Source organism: Sinocyclocheilus rhinocerous, unplaced genomic scaffold (assembly GCF_001515625.1).
Source record: "Sinocyclocheilus rhinocerous isolate Xijiao unplaced genomic scaffold, SAMN03320098_v1.1 scaffold478, whole genome shotgun sequence".
Classification (NCBI taxonomy): domain Eukaryota; kingdom Metazoa; phylum Chordata; class Actinopteri; order Cypriniformes; family Cyprinidae; genus Sinocyclocheilus; species Sinocyclocheilus rhinocerous.
This window is the reverse complement of record NW_015651483.1, coordinates 2148306-2164084: the sequence shown is the minus strand read 5'-3', so window position 1 is coordinate 2164084 and position 15779 is coordinate 2148306. Positions and strand designations below refer to the sequence as shown.

General features: G+C 41.6%; 2 protein-coding genes across 4 annotated transcripts in view; one reads left to right on the top strand and one right to left on the bottom strand.

The window, feature by feature from the left end:
• The first annotated feature begins 476 nt into the window (after positions 1-476).
• LOC107712886 (insulin-like growth factor-binding protein 3) lies at positions 477-13758 on the top strand. Its single transcript, XM_016518269.1, has 4 exons — positions 477-1017; positions 6293-6576; positions 6739-6858; positions 11440-13758. The coding sequence occupies exons 1-4, from the start codon at positions 660-662 to the stop codon at positions 11557-11559; spliced, it is 882 nt and encodes a 293-aa protein (XP_016373755.1). The 5' UTR covers positions 477-659; the 3' UTR covers positions 11560-13758.
• The window catches only part of LOC107712887 (insulin-like growth factor-binding protein 1), a 9963-nt gene continuing 4809 nt past the window's right edge, over positions 10626-15779 (bottom strand). The window contains exon 5 of one of the 3 annotated variants that reach the window (XM_016518271.1): positions 10626-10654. The gene's annotated coding sequence lies outside the window, so the exon portion shown is untranslated. Of the gene's footprint in view, positions 10665-15779 lie in introns of all 3 variants that reach the window. The other 2 variants (XM_016518272.1, XM_016518273.1) reach the window with 2 other exon arrangements.

The window sequence follows — 15779 nt, the reverse complement described above, 5'->3', positions numbered from 1 at the left end:
CCCTTATGACTGGTTTTGTGGTCCAGGGTCACATATTGTATTGTTACTTTATTTGTTTATTAGTGAAATTGTAGTTCTTCTTGAGCAGTTGTTTCAACAGTTACAACTGTGACCAGGACACATGCTTTCATACTTTTTTTGTATTATTCTTGGGGCATCCAAGCAGTTGAATGTGCTCATTTGTATTATATAAGTTCATAGTATTTTGATGTAGCCTACAGGTGTTAACTTGCTACCTTTTTCAGCTTTCCAACTGCCAGTAGGCTAAAATGACAATAATGACCGGTCCAAAAGCCCTCGCAAGATTTCCGTTTTCCACCCACGTCTCTTGTGTTGAATGATTTCATTAAGGATGCGCGCGGTCCCTTAAGACCGAGACCGGTGACTACATAATTCATACCGAGGGGAGTGACTTAGTGCCCGTGCTTTTCCTGCCTGTATAAAACCTGAAGTTCCACTTAAACTCACTTACAGATGGAGAGACCCAGCCGCTTCGTTCACAGTCTAGTCAAACCGACGTGACAGCAGCATAAACCAAAGCGCCGCTACTTTCCCAAGGCATATGTTGAGAGCTCAGGCTTTAGTGTAATCTATATCCAGGTGAGGTGATCTGACGCACCGTTTTTCCACGCATCTACCCCCTCCAGCGCTTCGGCTCCATGACGGGACTGTGTGCGCTCTGCCTGACCGCGCTGCTCGCAGCATTCGCCCGGCGGGCTGCAAGCGTCAGCCCAGTGGTCCGCTGCGAGCCATGCGACGACGAGGCGATGGTGCTGTGTAAACCGCTGCCCCCGGACTGCGCCGAGCCGGTAAAGGAGCCGGGCTGCGGGTGCTGCATGACTTGCCCGCTAACCGAGGGCCAGGCGTGCGGAGTGTACACAGGGCGCTGCGGTACCGGGCTGAGCTGTCAACATCGCCCCGGGGAGAGCAAACCTCTGCAGGCTCTGCTGGAGGGACGGGGCGTGTGTGCGAAGGCACAGGACAAAAAGCCCAGCGGCAATCCATCGCACGGGCACGGTAAGCGCACACGGTTTGTCTGTAAATAACGCACAGCCGTCATTTCACCGCTCAGCGTGATGAGCGTCTGTTAGTGTACCGTATGCGCAGTGTGCTATTTATTCAGTGACTTTAATGGGGGCAGAATTTTTGTGAGTGAAATTAAAACTTTTTGTCACATACCTGCGATTTGTTTAATAGATGATAAATAATGACCGGACTTGCGTTTCGGAGATGTTGGGTCCAATACACACTCGAGCAGCATACTGTTGCTATGGTTACCTCTTAAGGCGAAGGAGATTTATTCAGAAGTGCATTCCGACTAACTTGTAATCTAACTCTTTTGGTTACTGAAACGTTGTTAGTAAACATTTATACATACAAGTAGGTGTGTAAACACACATACTGTATACACATATACTTTAAACAAAAACAGCTTAAACCAGCCTAAAATGGTCTTAGCTGGTCCCTGAGCTTGGTTGGGCTACTATATTGGATAAAAATTATAAAGACCAGCGTAACTAGACTGGCAGACCAGGTAGGACCAGTAAACTATTTTAGGATTTTCTTTTTTCAGCAGTGAAGCCTTAATTAGTGGGGTCAGACGCCCAGACCCCCCATAATTTACAGCCTGTGTATGTGTGGTGTCTTAAACATCCCATCAAACACTATCCACGCTGTTGGGCGTATGGCTTGTGTGTTTAATTGTGTATCAGTGTGAGTTTACGCTGCTGTGCGTAACATGGTTTATATGCTCAGAGGTTAATAATGCTGCTGGTCTTTCTCTCTCTGTAGGAGGGGGGTGGCTTTTTCACTGACTTTTCATAAGATGTAGAACATACCACAGCTTCACTGCACTCATGCCACAATATAGACATTAGCATCTCTAAACAGGTTTTTTAGGGTTGTAGGTTACTCAGATAAACAAGATAAGCTACCCGTGTTGACATCCTGATATGTATTTTCTGCATGACAACATATTCTGCTTGTGTTTTTAAGGCATTACGCTGGTAATACATCCCAACAGGTTATTTTCTGCCTGACAAGATATTGTATTTTTAAACATCACTACTGGTAGGTCATCCTGAGCATGTAGGTCAGAGTTTCAGAACACCGGCATGATGCAGCGACCTCCAGTAACAGGCAGTCGTCATGAAGTCCAGCCACCGAGAGACGGCCCCACACTACCGCTGTTGTATTCGAGGTTCAGCGCTACAGCAGCCTCTCTATGCTGTTTTATGTGTGTGGTGTGTATGTGTGTGAGAGAGAGAGAGAGAGAGAGAGAGAGAGAGCCAGAGATGGAGAGAAAAACAGCTCTGTGTATCTGTGTGTGTGCGCTAAAATTTGGCTTCACCAACCCAATCGTTAAGAATGCCACATTCGTTTATATATAGTCTCTGCAGAAGAGCGGAGATCACCGTTTTGTGAATGATGCTCTCTAGATGTTTACTGGCTCAGGAACTCCACGCTCTCCATTGAGAGGGTCAAGAAACAAGTGAAATGGAAATGATTGGCATAGGATTTCTAACAAAATCATTTCCTTGAGGGCGAGCTGAGAATAGATCCAGCGGCACCTGTGTCGAAGGTTTTACTGTGCATCACTTAGTACGCATTTATTAGCTTGCACCTAGCCAACACATTCATCCTAGTGAATTCCTTAAGAGAGGGATGGCTGTGGACCCGCACGACCAAAATAAGTAGCGTCTTGGTCATAACTGACGTCAAGCTAGCCGACTGAATTTGTTTTTATCCTCTCTAGTTATTTGACAGAGCCGCTGTGGTGTGTTGGAGCAATCAACCATGACATTGTCACACACACAAAGGCTATTGTTAGGACCCAGAGTCACTTTTAAAAAGCAGTTTGGGGGCTCCAACTGTTTTACAGTAGTGCCATACCTCATGTGGCTCCACCCCATGGCTCTGCCACACATGAATTATGATATTTTTGCAGGGCTTGATTGGTCTGGTAGCAGTGTGGCCCAGCATGATTCTGGGTGGGAACGGTGGCGGAGCAAGAGGAATGAAAGATCATGAGGTTATGAGTTATGACGTTGTTTGTGCATATGCAGTTATATACTTAATCGTGCAGATTTCTCAGAAGAGGCAGATTCATTCTCGTCCCGAGCATTGGTAGTGAAATTCACCTGCCTTGTGCCCAGTCACTCATTTTTACTTCTGAGAAAAAAAAACCCTGCGTCTCTTTCACCCTCTCATTCATGTTCTACCTGTTTCGCCAGAATGATAAATTGTTTGCTCATTGGGGATTGAACAAATAGTGAGGTTGGGTGACTCAAAACGGGCCACTAGATGCTGGAAAAAGGCATAAAAAATTAAAAAAGTTTACATTGGGGTTAAATATTGATGTTTTTCAAGTTCCTGAAATAGATGGCCCTCCATTCTCTTCCTCTGTCCTGGATTTGTTTATGTGGAAGGTACGGTGGGTCATGCAAGGGAAGCAGGCATCGACATGTCGCACGTGTTATTAGGCGTCATTATATGCGATCATTACAATTGCTTACCTTGTTCGAGTTGTTATGTTGCAGAAGTTGCTGTTGATGTTGTTGTTGTTGTTATGTCATTGTCATTGTCAGTGAAGGCATAGTTTAATTCTGGTTTGGAGAGCAGCTTCCATGGCTACAGAGGAGTGTTTGGTGTGCCACAAGTGCGCACTTACTCACATACACACACATGGAAAATCTGTTTTCACTTAACTCTTCCACTCTGCTGAATCCTGTCCACTATCTCTACAGTTCTTCACAATATTCAGATCTTGTGCACCTTCATCTATCTCTCGATGCCAGTCCTGTTCCACCACCCTCTCTCCCAGTCTTTCTCTCTCACTTTCCATATTTAATAGCCCATTTTGTTTGTCTTTCTTTCTAAATATCTCTTTCTCTTCTGCTCCAGCTGTTTATTAGTCTCTCATTCCTGCGAGAGCTCTGCTTTGTTTTGTACGGCCAGAGACTGAATATTTATTCAACAGACAAGAGCTGTAAAACCCCAAGAGGACAGCATGTTTAAACAGTGCCATAATTCATCTTCGCCCAGTGCTCTCGCCAGGCATTTGTTGAAGCTGACAAATGCACTCCTCGCTGGACCCTTTACTGGTCAACTGCTTTTGCTTGCATTTGAGAAATTACCATGCAGTTAGTAAAAACAGAAATTAGAGTGCAATTTGGGACATCGTGTCTCAAGTGCTTGCATTTTGTCCACGGTAAATGGCTGCTCAAAGGCACATTTAAAGGAGTAATGAAGTTGTCCTGTGAAATCGGTGCCGGCGACGAGCTCGCTACATTTAGCTTATTGGCAGAGGCTTTCTTATCAAAACGACATACAAGAGCAAATATTTTGTCTGGGGAAATTAAAGGGAATTTGCATCAACATCTACTTACTGTATACTTGCTCCAAATGTATCAAGCCCCTACGTTATCTAGAGATATCTAAGAATGTCCGTGCTGCTCTTTTCCATAAAAGGACAATGGTTGGTGACTGGACATGGTCATGCTTCAAAAAGGCACCATAAAAGTAGTCTATATGACATAAAAAGGCATACAAATGTTTTCTGGGAGGAACGAAACCACTTTTAACTTGCTATTCACTTAAAAAAAGAGCTTTCTAATCCTCTTCATGTTTCTGCACATTCCAACATTGCATCTTCATGATACTGTATATGCAGGAACCAATGGAATTTGTGTATGGTGTCAAGCGTGCTATGCTTTATAAAGAAGTTCTTTCATACCGAAACATTACACAAAGTGTTATCACATTTTCAAAGCTTGACAGCCACTGGTTACCTTCCACTTTCATTGTATGGAAAAGAGCAGCCTTATCATTTTCCTCAATAATTTCTTTTGAGTTACAAAATAACACTTGTTTTTAATGACATGAGGATGAGTAGATGATGACAGAGGTTGAACTTTTCTCATAATGGATCTAGTAGTTAAAAGTAAATAATAATTAAGTGAAATAGGGATGTTGATACAAATGCACTAATAATACATCTAAATGTTATTTAGTAGGATAAGTATAGGGTTCACATATTGAGGAATGGTGTGGGATGAGAGGAAAGGACATTAAGACCACAATGAAACCACATTTGCATTGAATAGATTTTGTGAGCACCCACAGCAAAGCTTCAGCTGGGCACAGAGAGGAAACCATGTGATGTTTGTTGGTTAGACCATTCTACCGGACCATGTTAGTTGAAGGCAGGCAAACGCTCCGTCCTGTAGCCGTATTTGGTTTCTGGGTTTCGGGTCAGGTGGTCTGTCCTCTGCTTATAACGATTGTAACTTGGTGCACTATAAATACTCTCACTCCTCCGCTTCCCCATCCCCCTTTCTATATCTCTTTCTCTTCTGCTACTTTTTTCTCTGTGTCTTTCTGATGAGCTTTTACACTTTCTATTGTAAATGCTTGCTTGTAAAAGCAAGTAAAAAGTCTATTCTGGTGGGGAAGAATCTTAGAATAGAGCTGTTCAGTCTGTAGTCCTAAAAACTGGAAGACAATTTGCATTTTCTAGCCATGGGTTCCCTCTGGAATTTCCAATGTTTTTTTAGAATAGCGGTTTTTCGATTCATGCGTGAAATAAGGCCTGTGGTAAACATTACTTGCAGAGACTTTCACATTTTGTTCTACTCCATAAATTACACAGTCATAGCTCAAAACTGAATTTGGAAGCTTCTGGGTTTTTTCAGAAGTAAATGTTGCTAAATAATGACTACAAGTACCACAGGGTTGACGAATCGGACAACAATTGTAGCAACTTACATTTTAAATAAACACAACAACTTCACAATTCTGGTTTTAGGTAGGAGTCAATAAGACTTTTCAAGTAGTGTTAACCACATTGAACCTTGAAACATTGAAAAAACACTATGCTAAAACCCCAACCCCTAAGAAATTCCCAGGGAACCGATGGCGAAATAGCCATCTTGACTGGCCTACAAATTGATGTCATCAGTGATCTACTCTATATGCTAACAGATGTTTAGGATTATGCTATTCCAGGGCTGTCCAATTCTGCTTCTGGAGGGCCGCTATCCTGCAGAGTTTAGACTGGTCCTCATTAAACATACTTAAACCAGCTAATCAAGATCTTCTAGAAGCTTCTAGGCAAGTGTATTGAGGCAGGTTGGAGCTAAACTCTGCAGGACACTGGCTTTCCAGGAGCAGGATTGGACCCCCTGTGCTATTATGTTTCATGTGAAAAGATGCAGTTGTTGCTTTTGTTAATGCTGCTTTTGTTAATAGTCAGATTCTACATATGTATTAATACACTTATCTTTTGATTCAGATAACCCTGAAGAGGAAGGAGAGGAACATATCTCCAATGGTACCAGGGCAACAGGCGCCGGGGGAGCTGAGACAGTTCAGGACACAACAAATGTTTCCGGAGACACGCAGGGAGGGCCAAGGACGGCAATAGAGCCCATAGATTCTATGCCGCACACCAAAGAGGAGATGATCAAAAGAGATCAATTCAAAAAACGTCAGATCTTTAAAGGGGAACCAGTTTCCAGTGGGGTTCATACAGATATTCACAACTTCAGTCTGGAGTCAAAGAGAGAAACTGAATATGTAAGCATGCACTGTTCTTCCGCCAACATGCATTTTTAAGACAAAGCATGTATTGGAGTGGAGTACATTCTATTCCCATTCTACTTGTTTGCATATCCAACCTCCTCACATGTTTGCAAGTAGGACATTTCCTGTAATTCTGCATTCTCTGTGTGTGTACAGGGCCCGTGTCGTCGGAAGATGGAGAGTGTTATGAAGATTTTAAAGATCTCAAATGTGCTGAACCCAAGAGGCTTCCGCATTCCAAACTGCGACCAAAAGGGTTTCTACAAGAAAAAACAGGTAATTACCTTTTACCCGAGTGCCTTGACTTTTCTTTTGCAGATGCTTTTTATTTAAAGTCACTTACTTTGCGCCATTTACAGGGCCTATCCCCCATGTGGCTAAGTACCTTGCTCAAGGAGGAAATAGGCATCCTATTTTTATACCATCCTTACCTGGGATCAAACATGCAACCTTTTGTGTAATCAGCCCAGATTCTCAAACTATTATTCTACCACCATCCGTGTACAAGACGATAAGTAACTGTCATGGCAACTGTCACAACAGTATTGGAAAAGTAGGTGGGGGCCTATTTGTATGTGCATGCTGGTTCTTGAATGTATCTGTTGTTTCCTCAACTGATGGGGTGCATGAGTGAGTCTGAACAAAGTGGTTGGTGGAGGCAAATGCAATTCTCAGAAATTTGTGAGTCACCCGCAACCCCCTATTAAGAACATGAGTCAAAAGGCCTTGTCTGAATGGCCCTAATGAGTTTGGGTGAATTTGGAAAACCTCTCTGACAGATGCCAGAGTGACCCCGAAGGCCTAATGACAACACTGGAGTGATAGAGATGGAAATGTTTCAAAAAGAGGATGAGATTTAGAATCAATGTGAAACACGTGTTGCTTAGGAGCTGCTTCATGCTGAAACTACAGAGTATGAAGTCTACCCTGATATGCACACATATACCCACACACATGCTTAATAGCATGTGGTTCCATTGAACATGTAACCCATTGAAGGGACCCGGGGTTTCTGGAGAAAACAGGCTGTGCTCTAGGGATAAGATCTCAGAGTGAAGAGAAAGTGATAAGTTCAGGTCTAAAGAAACATGTTCTGCAAACCCTTAAGGGTAAATACAAGGGTCTTGCAAATGGTTTGCACGAGTGCCTAAGAGAGATTCATAGTGGCACCTGTATCAAATACATTTTTGGAGACCGTTCTCATGCTCCAACAGTAAGTGTAGGTGTAAATCTGGCTTTGACATTTTCCAATCCTGTTCCTGCCCTCTGCCCTCTGTCCATGATTATCCATTTAAAATCCATGTTTGAAAGAAAGGACAGTGACAGGTTAACAATTTAACTAATCAATGTCTAGTGGTTTTACAGCGCCAGCAAAAGACAAACCGTATACTTGAGCGCAAACAACATAAATTCAAACAATGCCACATCCTTTCCTGTATCTGGCTTGCACAAATATAGTCTAGTTTGTTTTGTAAAATCAAACCCCTATGCTTGGATCTCTGTTAATAGTAGAAGAACATCTGTATGACAGGCTGTGTCCACACATGATGAAGATCAAGCTGATCAGATTCCCCTCCGACTGACTCCAACTGAAATTTCTTTGCTTCCATCATGGTGATTTAAGCCGAAGTCTTGGTCGACCCTAAGATCACAGTCATTCATTTTTATTTTGGCATCAAAAACAAACATGCACAAACTCCTGTGCATACATACACACACAAGTGAACTGTAGATGTCCTGGATGCCTGGGGGTCCCTACACTACCCGGAATAAGATCTGTAATGGGAGCGTTTGTATATGTATGTGGGGGTATGTGTGTCTGAAGGCCATTCCTGGGGAGAGCAGAGTCCAATTCGTGCTCATTTTAGCCTTGATTATATGAATTGGCTCAGTGTGTTAGCCAACCCCCCAGCGCCGCCAACCCCCCTCTACCCTTCCCAATCCAGACGCATCTCTCACCCAAGTTGCTGTACTCCTGCGCTGGGCTGGAGCATTGCTCGGCCCCCTCATCTACTGGCTTTCCTTGCTCTCCCAGGGCCAGGCAGTCCACTTAAGCTCTCACGCTGAATAGGATCTCAGTGATGCGGGGTGAGAGACTAGAAGAGAATGCCAGGCATGCTGGGAATGATCCAGGGTGCACACGCTTCCACTCAACACCAATACACAGATATGGTCACCCATGCACCAAACACATACAGTATACATATTTCATACTACACTTTGCAAAGACACAGGCTTTTCCATGATATCTCTTCTTGGACTATCAGTTACCTCTGATTCTGACTTGGAGATTATGTTGATATATATTCATACTTGTTATTTGTCTAGTCTCTGTGCTTACAGTTGCACCAAAATGACTATATAATGATAATGTACTCCAGGGGCAGCTTCTATCCCAAACGGAATACTACCTAACAGACACAAACACACATGCACACACTGCTCGTATAGTCTGGCAAAGAAAACAACCACCGTTCTAATTCACATGCAGTTGTTGCATTCACATATTTTGTGTGTGTGTGTGTTTTATGAGTCTGTGTTTACCCTGCGGCTGCTTTTAATGCCCTTCCGCCTTCCTGCTGCCCATAAGGGCATCATTATGGGCCAACGTTGACTGAGGCTTGCTTTGTGACACACACACACACACACACACACACACACATATATATATATATATATATATATACAGTTACACAGACATGTATACACATATTCTCTTTCTCCCTCTTTTACATAGATATACATTCACAACACAGGTCTGTTGTGTTGCAACCTCCAGAAATCGCCATGCTGACAGGGGTGTACCGGTGTACCCTGCACCCTACTTATGCCATTCTGTCTTTCTCTGATACAGACACATACACACATATATGTGTAGACATGCAGTAATCAATCATCAATCATGCCACTATGCGTTTTGAGGTTATGTACAGTATTGCAATATGTAATGTTCTTGACTCTCTGGTCATATGGAACTGGACATTCACTATGTTGTTATGTGGAGAAAGATTTGGGACTAATTAGATTTCACTCGGGGGCAGCAAATAAATAGAAATTGTGCGTTCAACAAATACTCTTCTTGCTCATTGCGTCAGTTGAGAAAAAACATTGATTTACATGAAAAATATAACTTTTATTGCCTGGTTAGGACACTGAGGTACAATGAAATACCTAGCTTTAGTCATTATTAGTCCCCCTTACATCAAACAGAAAGCATCCTGTGTGTCTGTACAGTCTGAATGGAACATTCCCATAATACGTAGCAGCTCAGCACCAAGTAGTTTCCTGCAGGGCTTAATTTGTGCCGGAACAAGCAGGATCCGGATCCACCTCCTCTGGAATTGGATCCAGCACCTATTTTAGATCCCCCATCTGATACGCCACTGCAAGAAATTGATGCAATGACCATATGTTTGATGAATAAGCAAGTATCATATTAATGTGGTCGATAACTTGCAATATTAAAAAAGTACAAAAGGTAACCATAATTCATTAATTATTAGGAAAGGCATTTTTATATCTAATGTACATTTATAAGCAAGATTGTGACGCACGATTTTAATTTATTTCATACCATTTATTTATTCCAGTCCAAGTTCCGGGACTTTATAATTTACAAATTAAGCACTGGCTTCCTGTACACTCATTCTTTCTCTTTTGTTCAGATGCAGACAAACTCATTACCAGACAAATAAAAAGTCTAGTGATATGTTACTTATTTAGTCAAATACAAATATTTGTTATAGCAAAAACATCAAGTGGGTGTGGAGACAATTGAAATTGAAAGGATGAGTGTAGCATTTGAAGCAGCCCCTTGTAGAGGCCAGGTTTCATTCCCAGACTGCTCTTGTTCTGCTTGAGGTATTTTAATTTGGTACTCTTTCAATAAAACTGCTTTTGATCTCTTTTTCTCTCTCTCTCTCTCTGACTCATCCACTCCTTCTTCGCACAATGTCTGTTTATCTTTCTTTCTTTCTTGTTTGTTACCTCCTTCTTTCCCCTTGTGTCTGAAAGAATAGATTATCACTAATGAATGTACCACATGAGGATGTGTGTGTGTGTGTGTGTGTGTGTCGGTGGGTGTGGGTGTGCATGTTTGTTTGTGTGTGTATGTTTGTTTTGCTGTGTAGTATAATAAGCTCCAGATGACTTTGAGTCTATGCCAGTTTCCTAAAATAGTCCTAGAATCCCTTTAACAGTCCATGGCAAATATTTTAGCTTGGTCAAATTTAACTTCTCACTTTCAACTGTTTTTATGAACACAAAATCACAGTTTCATCAGCAGCAGGCTGACAGAGACATTTAAGTCTCTCATAAAAGCAAATCTTGGTTGCACTGTGCACACAGTACGCATACCCTAGCATTCACGTAAAAAAAAACAAAGTATACTTTGGGCTCATCAATTAAAATTTTGCTTTGGGGTCCAAGAGAGATAGATCTTTGTGAGGGGATATTGGGATTCACATAATAATAATAAATAATTGCACCCTTAAAATTTGAATTGACACTCCCCAAAAGCTTTGAATAATTCACACACTGAATATAAATTAAATGGGATTTTTTATAGTTGTGCAAAATATATATATTTCAATAGATTTCACTTGCTCTGTCCCTCTTTTCCTTACATACTTCCCCTTAAATCCCCTCTGTCATTTATTTACCCCAATCTCTCTCCCTCGTTCTCTCTCTGGCTCTAGTATCCGTGTTACTCTCTCTCACCTAAGTGCGATGCGATGAGAAATGTGTGTTTATGCCACTGTCTCTTCCATTTGGAGCATGTTGTCTGTTTTGCATATACCCGTCCAAATATCATATGGTTATGCATTTCTCTTCCTGTCTCACCCACTCTCTCCACAGTGCCGTCCATCCAAAGGGCGCAGAAGAGGCTACTGCTGGTGCGTGGACAAGTATGGACAACCCATACCCGGCTACGACGGAAAGGAGAAAGTCCACTGCATTAACATGGAGACAAAGTGAAGGGGAGAGAGAGGCAGAGCGGTGGAAGCAGGGAGACAAAGAGGGTTATCTCCCCTGAAGAACTACATGAATACAAATTCAAAAGTGCTGTCCCAAAGCTGACCTCCCACTTGTATGCTGAGGCATGGATTCACGTGACCAGAACCTCACTTTACACTTCAGGAGAGTAGGGAGAACGAGAGGAGGAGACAGACAAGAGTGTCATGTCTTCCGTTTTGGACTGTATTCTGAGAGGGAAGTGTGAACATAGTCAAAAGTGCAAGCAAATTTTAACTCCGTAACGGCACGCTATGTCTGAGCATATGTACTCTTGTGTACATGAGGGAGGTTCTGTACTTGTTCCGTCTCTCTCTTCTGCTACAGCGTGTATCGCTCTCTGCCAGCGGCTCTCTCTAAGTCCTACTTCCTGTTTCTGCCCTCCTGATGTAGGGTCGTTTAAACTGGGCATGCTCAGTGGCACTAGGCGGCTCTAGCCATAGACTCCATCTGAAGCACAAGCACTTCATGCACTTTGGCCCCTCCTGAACACGTACTCCAGCCTGTCACTAGGCCAACAGATAGATAAAACAATTAGACCAATTGTAAACGATTCTATACCAGAACATACTTAGATGAAGCCCTTTTTTTTTATATTATCTTACATCGGACACAGAGCTGTTAGCTTGTGTTGTCGGGACAGCATTGATATGCTCCACGTGGGCATTATCTCACTTTCAAAACATCATGAAGCACTTTGATTGTTGCTCCAGTCGCTGACTATCATTGTCCATCACATTTCTAAGTCTTTGCTGAAAGCATGTATTTTGCGCAACGTCTTGTTTATGGGTTTGAATGTAACCGTAACGCTACAGTGACAGAATTACCGCTGCGAAATCAGTGTAGCTATGGCAGTTTGTGAAATCAATGCCTTAACAAAACCTGTGTGGAAATCTGTGTCGCAGGTTTTTTCACCCTCTGTCTCTCTAAAAATCCATATCGATCGCCCCAGTAGGAAAGCTACAGGCTAACATGGTGGCCATGTTGGATAACCAGGGCTAGTGTTGTTGTCTCAAAACTGACCTCCTGAGAAAAGCCTTGAAAGGTGGAGGGTGCCAGAGAGGTAGCCCACACGTTAGCTTATTAGCATAGCGTCAACAAAAAACTCACCCCTTTCCCAAACAGCTAAAGAAAAGACAAACAAAAATGTTTGGTGCTACACCTTATCTGACTTGATTAAGGGGAAAGAGCATACGAGTGTGCTAAGCTATTAGCCCTTCCTTAACTTGTAATTTTGTCATGTACATTTTTTTATATGAATATATATTTTGTTTCAGGCCAGCTAAAGAGGCATGTGAACTTTATGCTAAAAAGATTATTTATCCAAGAAAGAAATATAAGCTGATCCAAACTATGTCTTTGAGAACAATTCAGTGACCCGTTGATTGCACAGTAGTGAAACATAGAACTCAGCATAATTTTGGGAATATAATCACTAAAGTCTTTTGTTTTTGTTTTAGGTTTGTTTTTTATCTACAGTGCGGAGTACGACGTGTCTTTTGTTAGCTTAGCGAAGATGCTGTCCTCGAATCGATTTATGTAAAGTTTAGTTTAAATCTTCAGGTTATGTAGGCCTTCTACGGTATGAATTAAGCTAAATCTAAGCTTAACTTTAGCTAACCTAAGTTAAACTAAGCTAAAGTAAAGTGAACGCTAAGATTCAGTAAAGTTGAGGCCAAGCTTGTGTTTCAAAGAACATCAAGGTCAATGTTCAAGCTAGCTGATCTTCAAGAAAGCTTGCCACCCTCATTCTGTGCAATGCCAGGGTCTCTCATCCGCAAGTCACTTTTAAAGATCCCTCCGTTCACGGGTAATTGCTTTTTGTTTTTCATTTAAAATTTTGATTCTTTAAAAAGCTTTTTATGTTACTAAACTAGAAATTATACAGCTATCACTTTCTTCAAGAAAGGAAAAGTTTTGTTCAAATATAATTTGTATTTAATGCCTTGTTTTTTTTTTTTAAATAAAAAAATTTAAACACTATTTTGTTTACACGATGACAGACTGTAATTTCACAGCTTCTACAAAATTGAAGGGATTGTTCACCCTAAAATGAAAATTCTGTACATTTTGTACATAGAGTGAAAGTCAGGAGTCCAATGTTGTTCAACTGTTGTCAAGTTCAACTGACAAAAGCAGTTCTTCAAAATATCTTCCACAAAATGCAGGTTTGGAATGACACAAGGGTGCGTAAATGACAGATTTTTGTTATTCATGGGTGAACTATTCCTGAAGTATATCAGTTTGGATTTGTTTTTAACATTTGGAGGCCATTCATTCATTTTAGATAAGGTGACTAGTGTCACCGTCAAGAGTTTCAAAACAATGGTTCTTTCACAGAAAGCGTATATGTTAGCTACAGTAATTTTGTCATTAGTATAACATAGTGCCAGGGGCATTGGAGATTTAAAATCTCATGTGTGTAACAGGTCAACATCTTTGAACCGCTTCATTTCACACTCTAGCTTGAGCCCTACAGGTCATTACTCCTCAAATTTACACACAGAGACCCTATTCACATTAGCATAGTTATTCGCTTGTCCAAGCCATGTCAGCGCAGCCAATTCTCAAAAAAGAAGCTGCGATGCCACAATTCATGAAATCGAATTGGGGGAGGGGGGTACCGCTGACCAGCCAGCACAAACACAGCCCAGGTCAAAGGCACCGTAGAGAGAGTGGAGCCTGGTTCCCCAAAATACCGAGCTAAAGTTAGTCCCCCTCATTTGAGATTACCACGATAAGGACACATATGCGTGCACACACACGGTTCTGCCAGCAGGCAATTTTAAATATAAACAAGACAGAACATAATCAAGCTTGGCAGGAGAAATCGAGAGAAAGGAATGGAGATTTTTTTGCACTTTGTGGTTTATGTTAACCAGCTTCCCGTTATGTTCAGGTGTTGTTGTTTTGTCCTGACATTACACTCTATAAAATGCTGGGTTAAAAACAACAATTAAAATGGGCTGGAAATTCAAAATCACACAGAATTACTATAGGCAACAGCAATAATCAAAAGATGAACATTTATTATTAAGCAAGCACACCCATGGACAAAATGCAAGACAAATTTAATTTGTTTGGGTGAATACAGCATAGTTTACAACATTACATACATTTAAACTCGTTTAACAAGCATTTGTAAAATTAAAAAGGCACATTTAAAAGTAGCATTTTAATTTAAGTGTATTCAACCGTTCTCTGTAATCGCTTTTTACCGAAATGATGTTAATTCTCGTGCCGGTGTGTCGCCGAAATCTGAGCCGGCGAAGGGCTGCTGTTCGCGGGGGAACTGCGAACTTTAGACCGCGGTCTCGCGTTTCACTCGTAGCTGAGAGATGTCGTGACTGACTCCAAAACCTGCCCAAAAACAAACAGTACTGAGAGTAGAGAACATATTTTAACATCAAATTAAATTACACTCAGTATTATAACTAATAAAATCAATTTATGTTATGCAAGGCAAAGGCGTTTCCAGCGCGAAACGACTGCTGCTGAGCTGACGCAGCTGACGTAATATTTTGTTGCGTCGCGTAAAATAATATAATTTACACCACATTAAAGACTTTATAAATGTTTAACACCAAATTAACTTAAACTCAGTAACGTTAGTATAACGAATAAAATCTATTTATGTTATGCAAGGCAAAAGGCGTTTCCATCATGCAATGTGACCGCTACTGGCGCAGCTGACTGACATCTCATCCTTATGTTGCGTTGCGCAAAATAATAAAATTTACAGAAAAGACTTTATAAATGAAATAAAATGTATACAAACCTTTATTTCCCGGAAAGAGTGCACCAAATCGGCGGCGGCACTGAGAACCGCTCTTTCCTAGATTGGAAATGTCCAAGTATCGTACCAGAAGCTCAAAATTATCGTATTTGGAAGAAAATAATCTTACACGAGTCAAACGTACAGAATACAGCTATTTATCTAAACCAACAACCTTTTGGCACGACCTGCAAATTACCACAATAGGAGCAGTGCGACAAAATACTAACACATTATAATCGGTGATTGTCTGCACTGGATGCGGCGCGGCGCGACACGACACAACCCCAACAGTAAACTGATGCCTCGTTCTATTTATGACGTATTAAAATGATTTTTAACACTCGCTTTGTCGCGTCCAGTGTAGACAGACTTTAGCTGTTAACTCCACATCTGAGCCGCTGTCATC

What these genes read in the sequence shown, in the direction of transcription:
- LOC107712886 (XM_016518269.1), top strand. Translation starts at nt 660, where the DNA reads ATGACGGGACTGTGTGCGCTCTGCCTGACCGCGCTGCTCGCAGCATTC. An exon ending in CAAAGAGAGAAACTGAATAT is followed by an intron (nt 6,577 to 6,738) that starts GTAAGCATGCAC and finishes GTGTGTGTACAG; the next exon opens with GGCCCGTGTCGTCGGAAGAT. An exon ending in GTTTCTACAAGAAAAAACAG is followed by an intron (nt 6,859 to 11,439) that starts GTAATTACCTTT and finishes CTCTCTCCACAG; the next exon opens with TGCCGTCCATCCAAAGGGCG.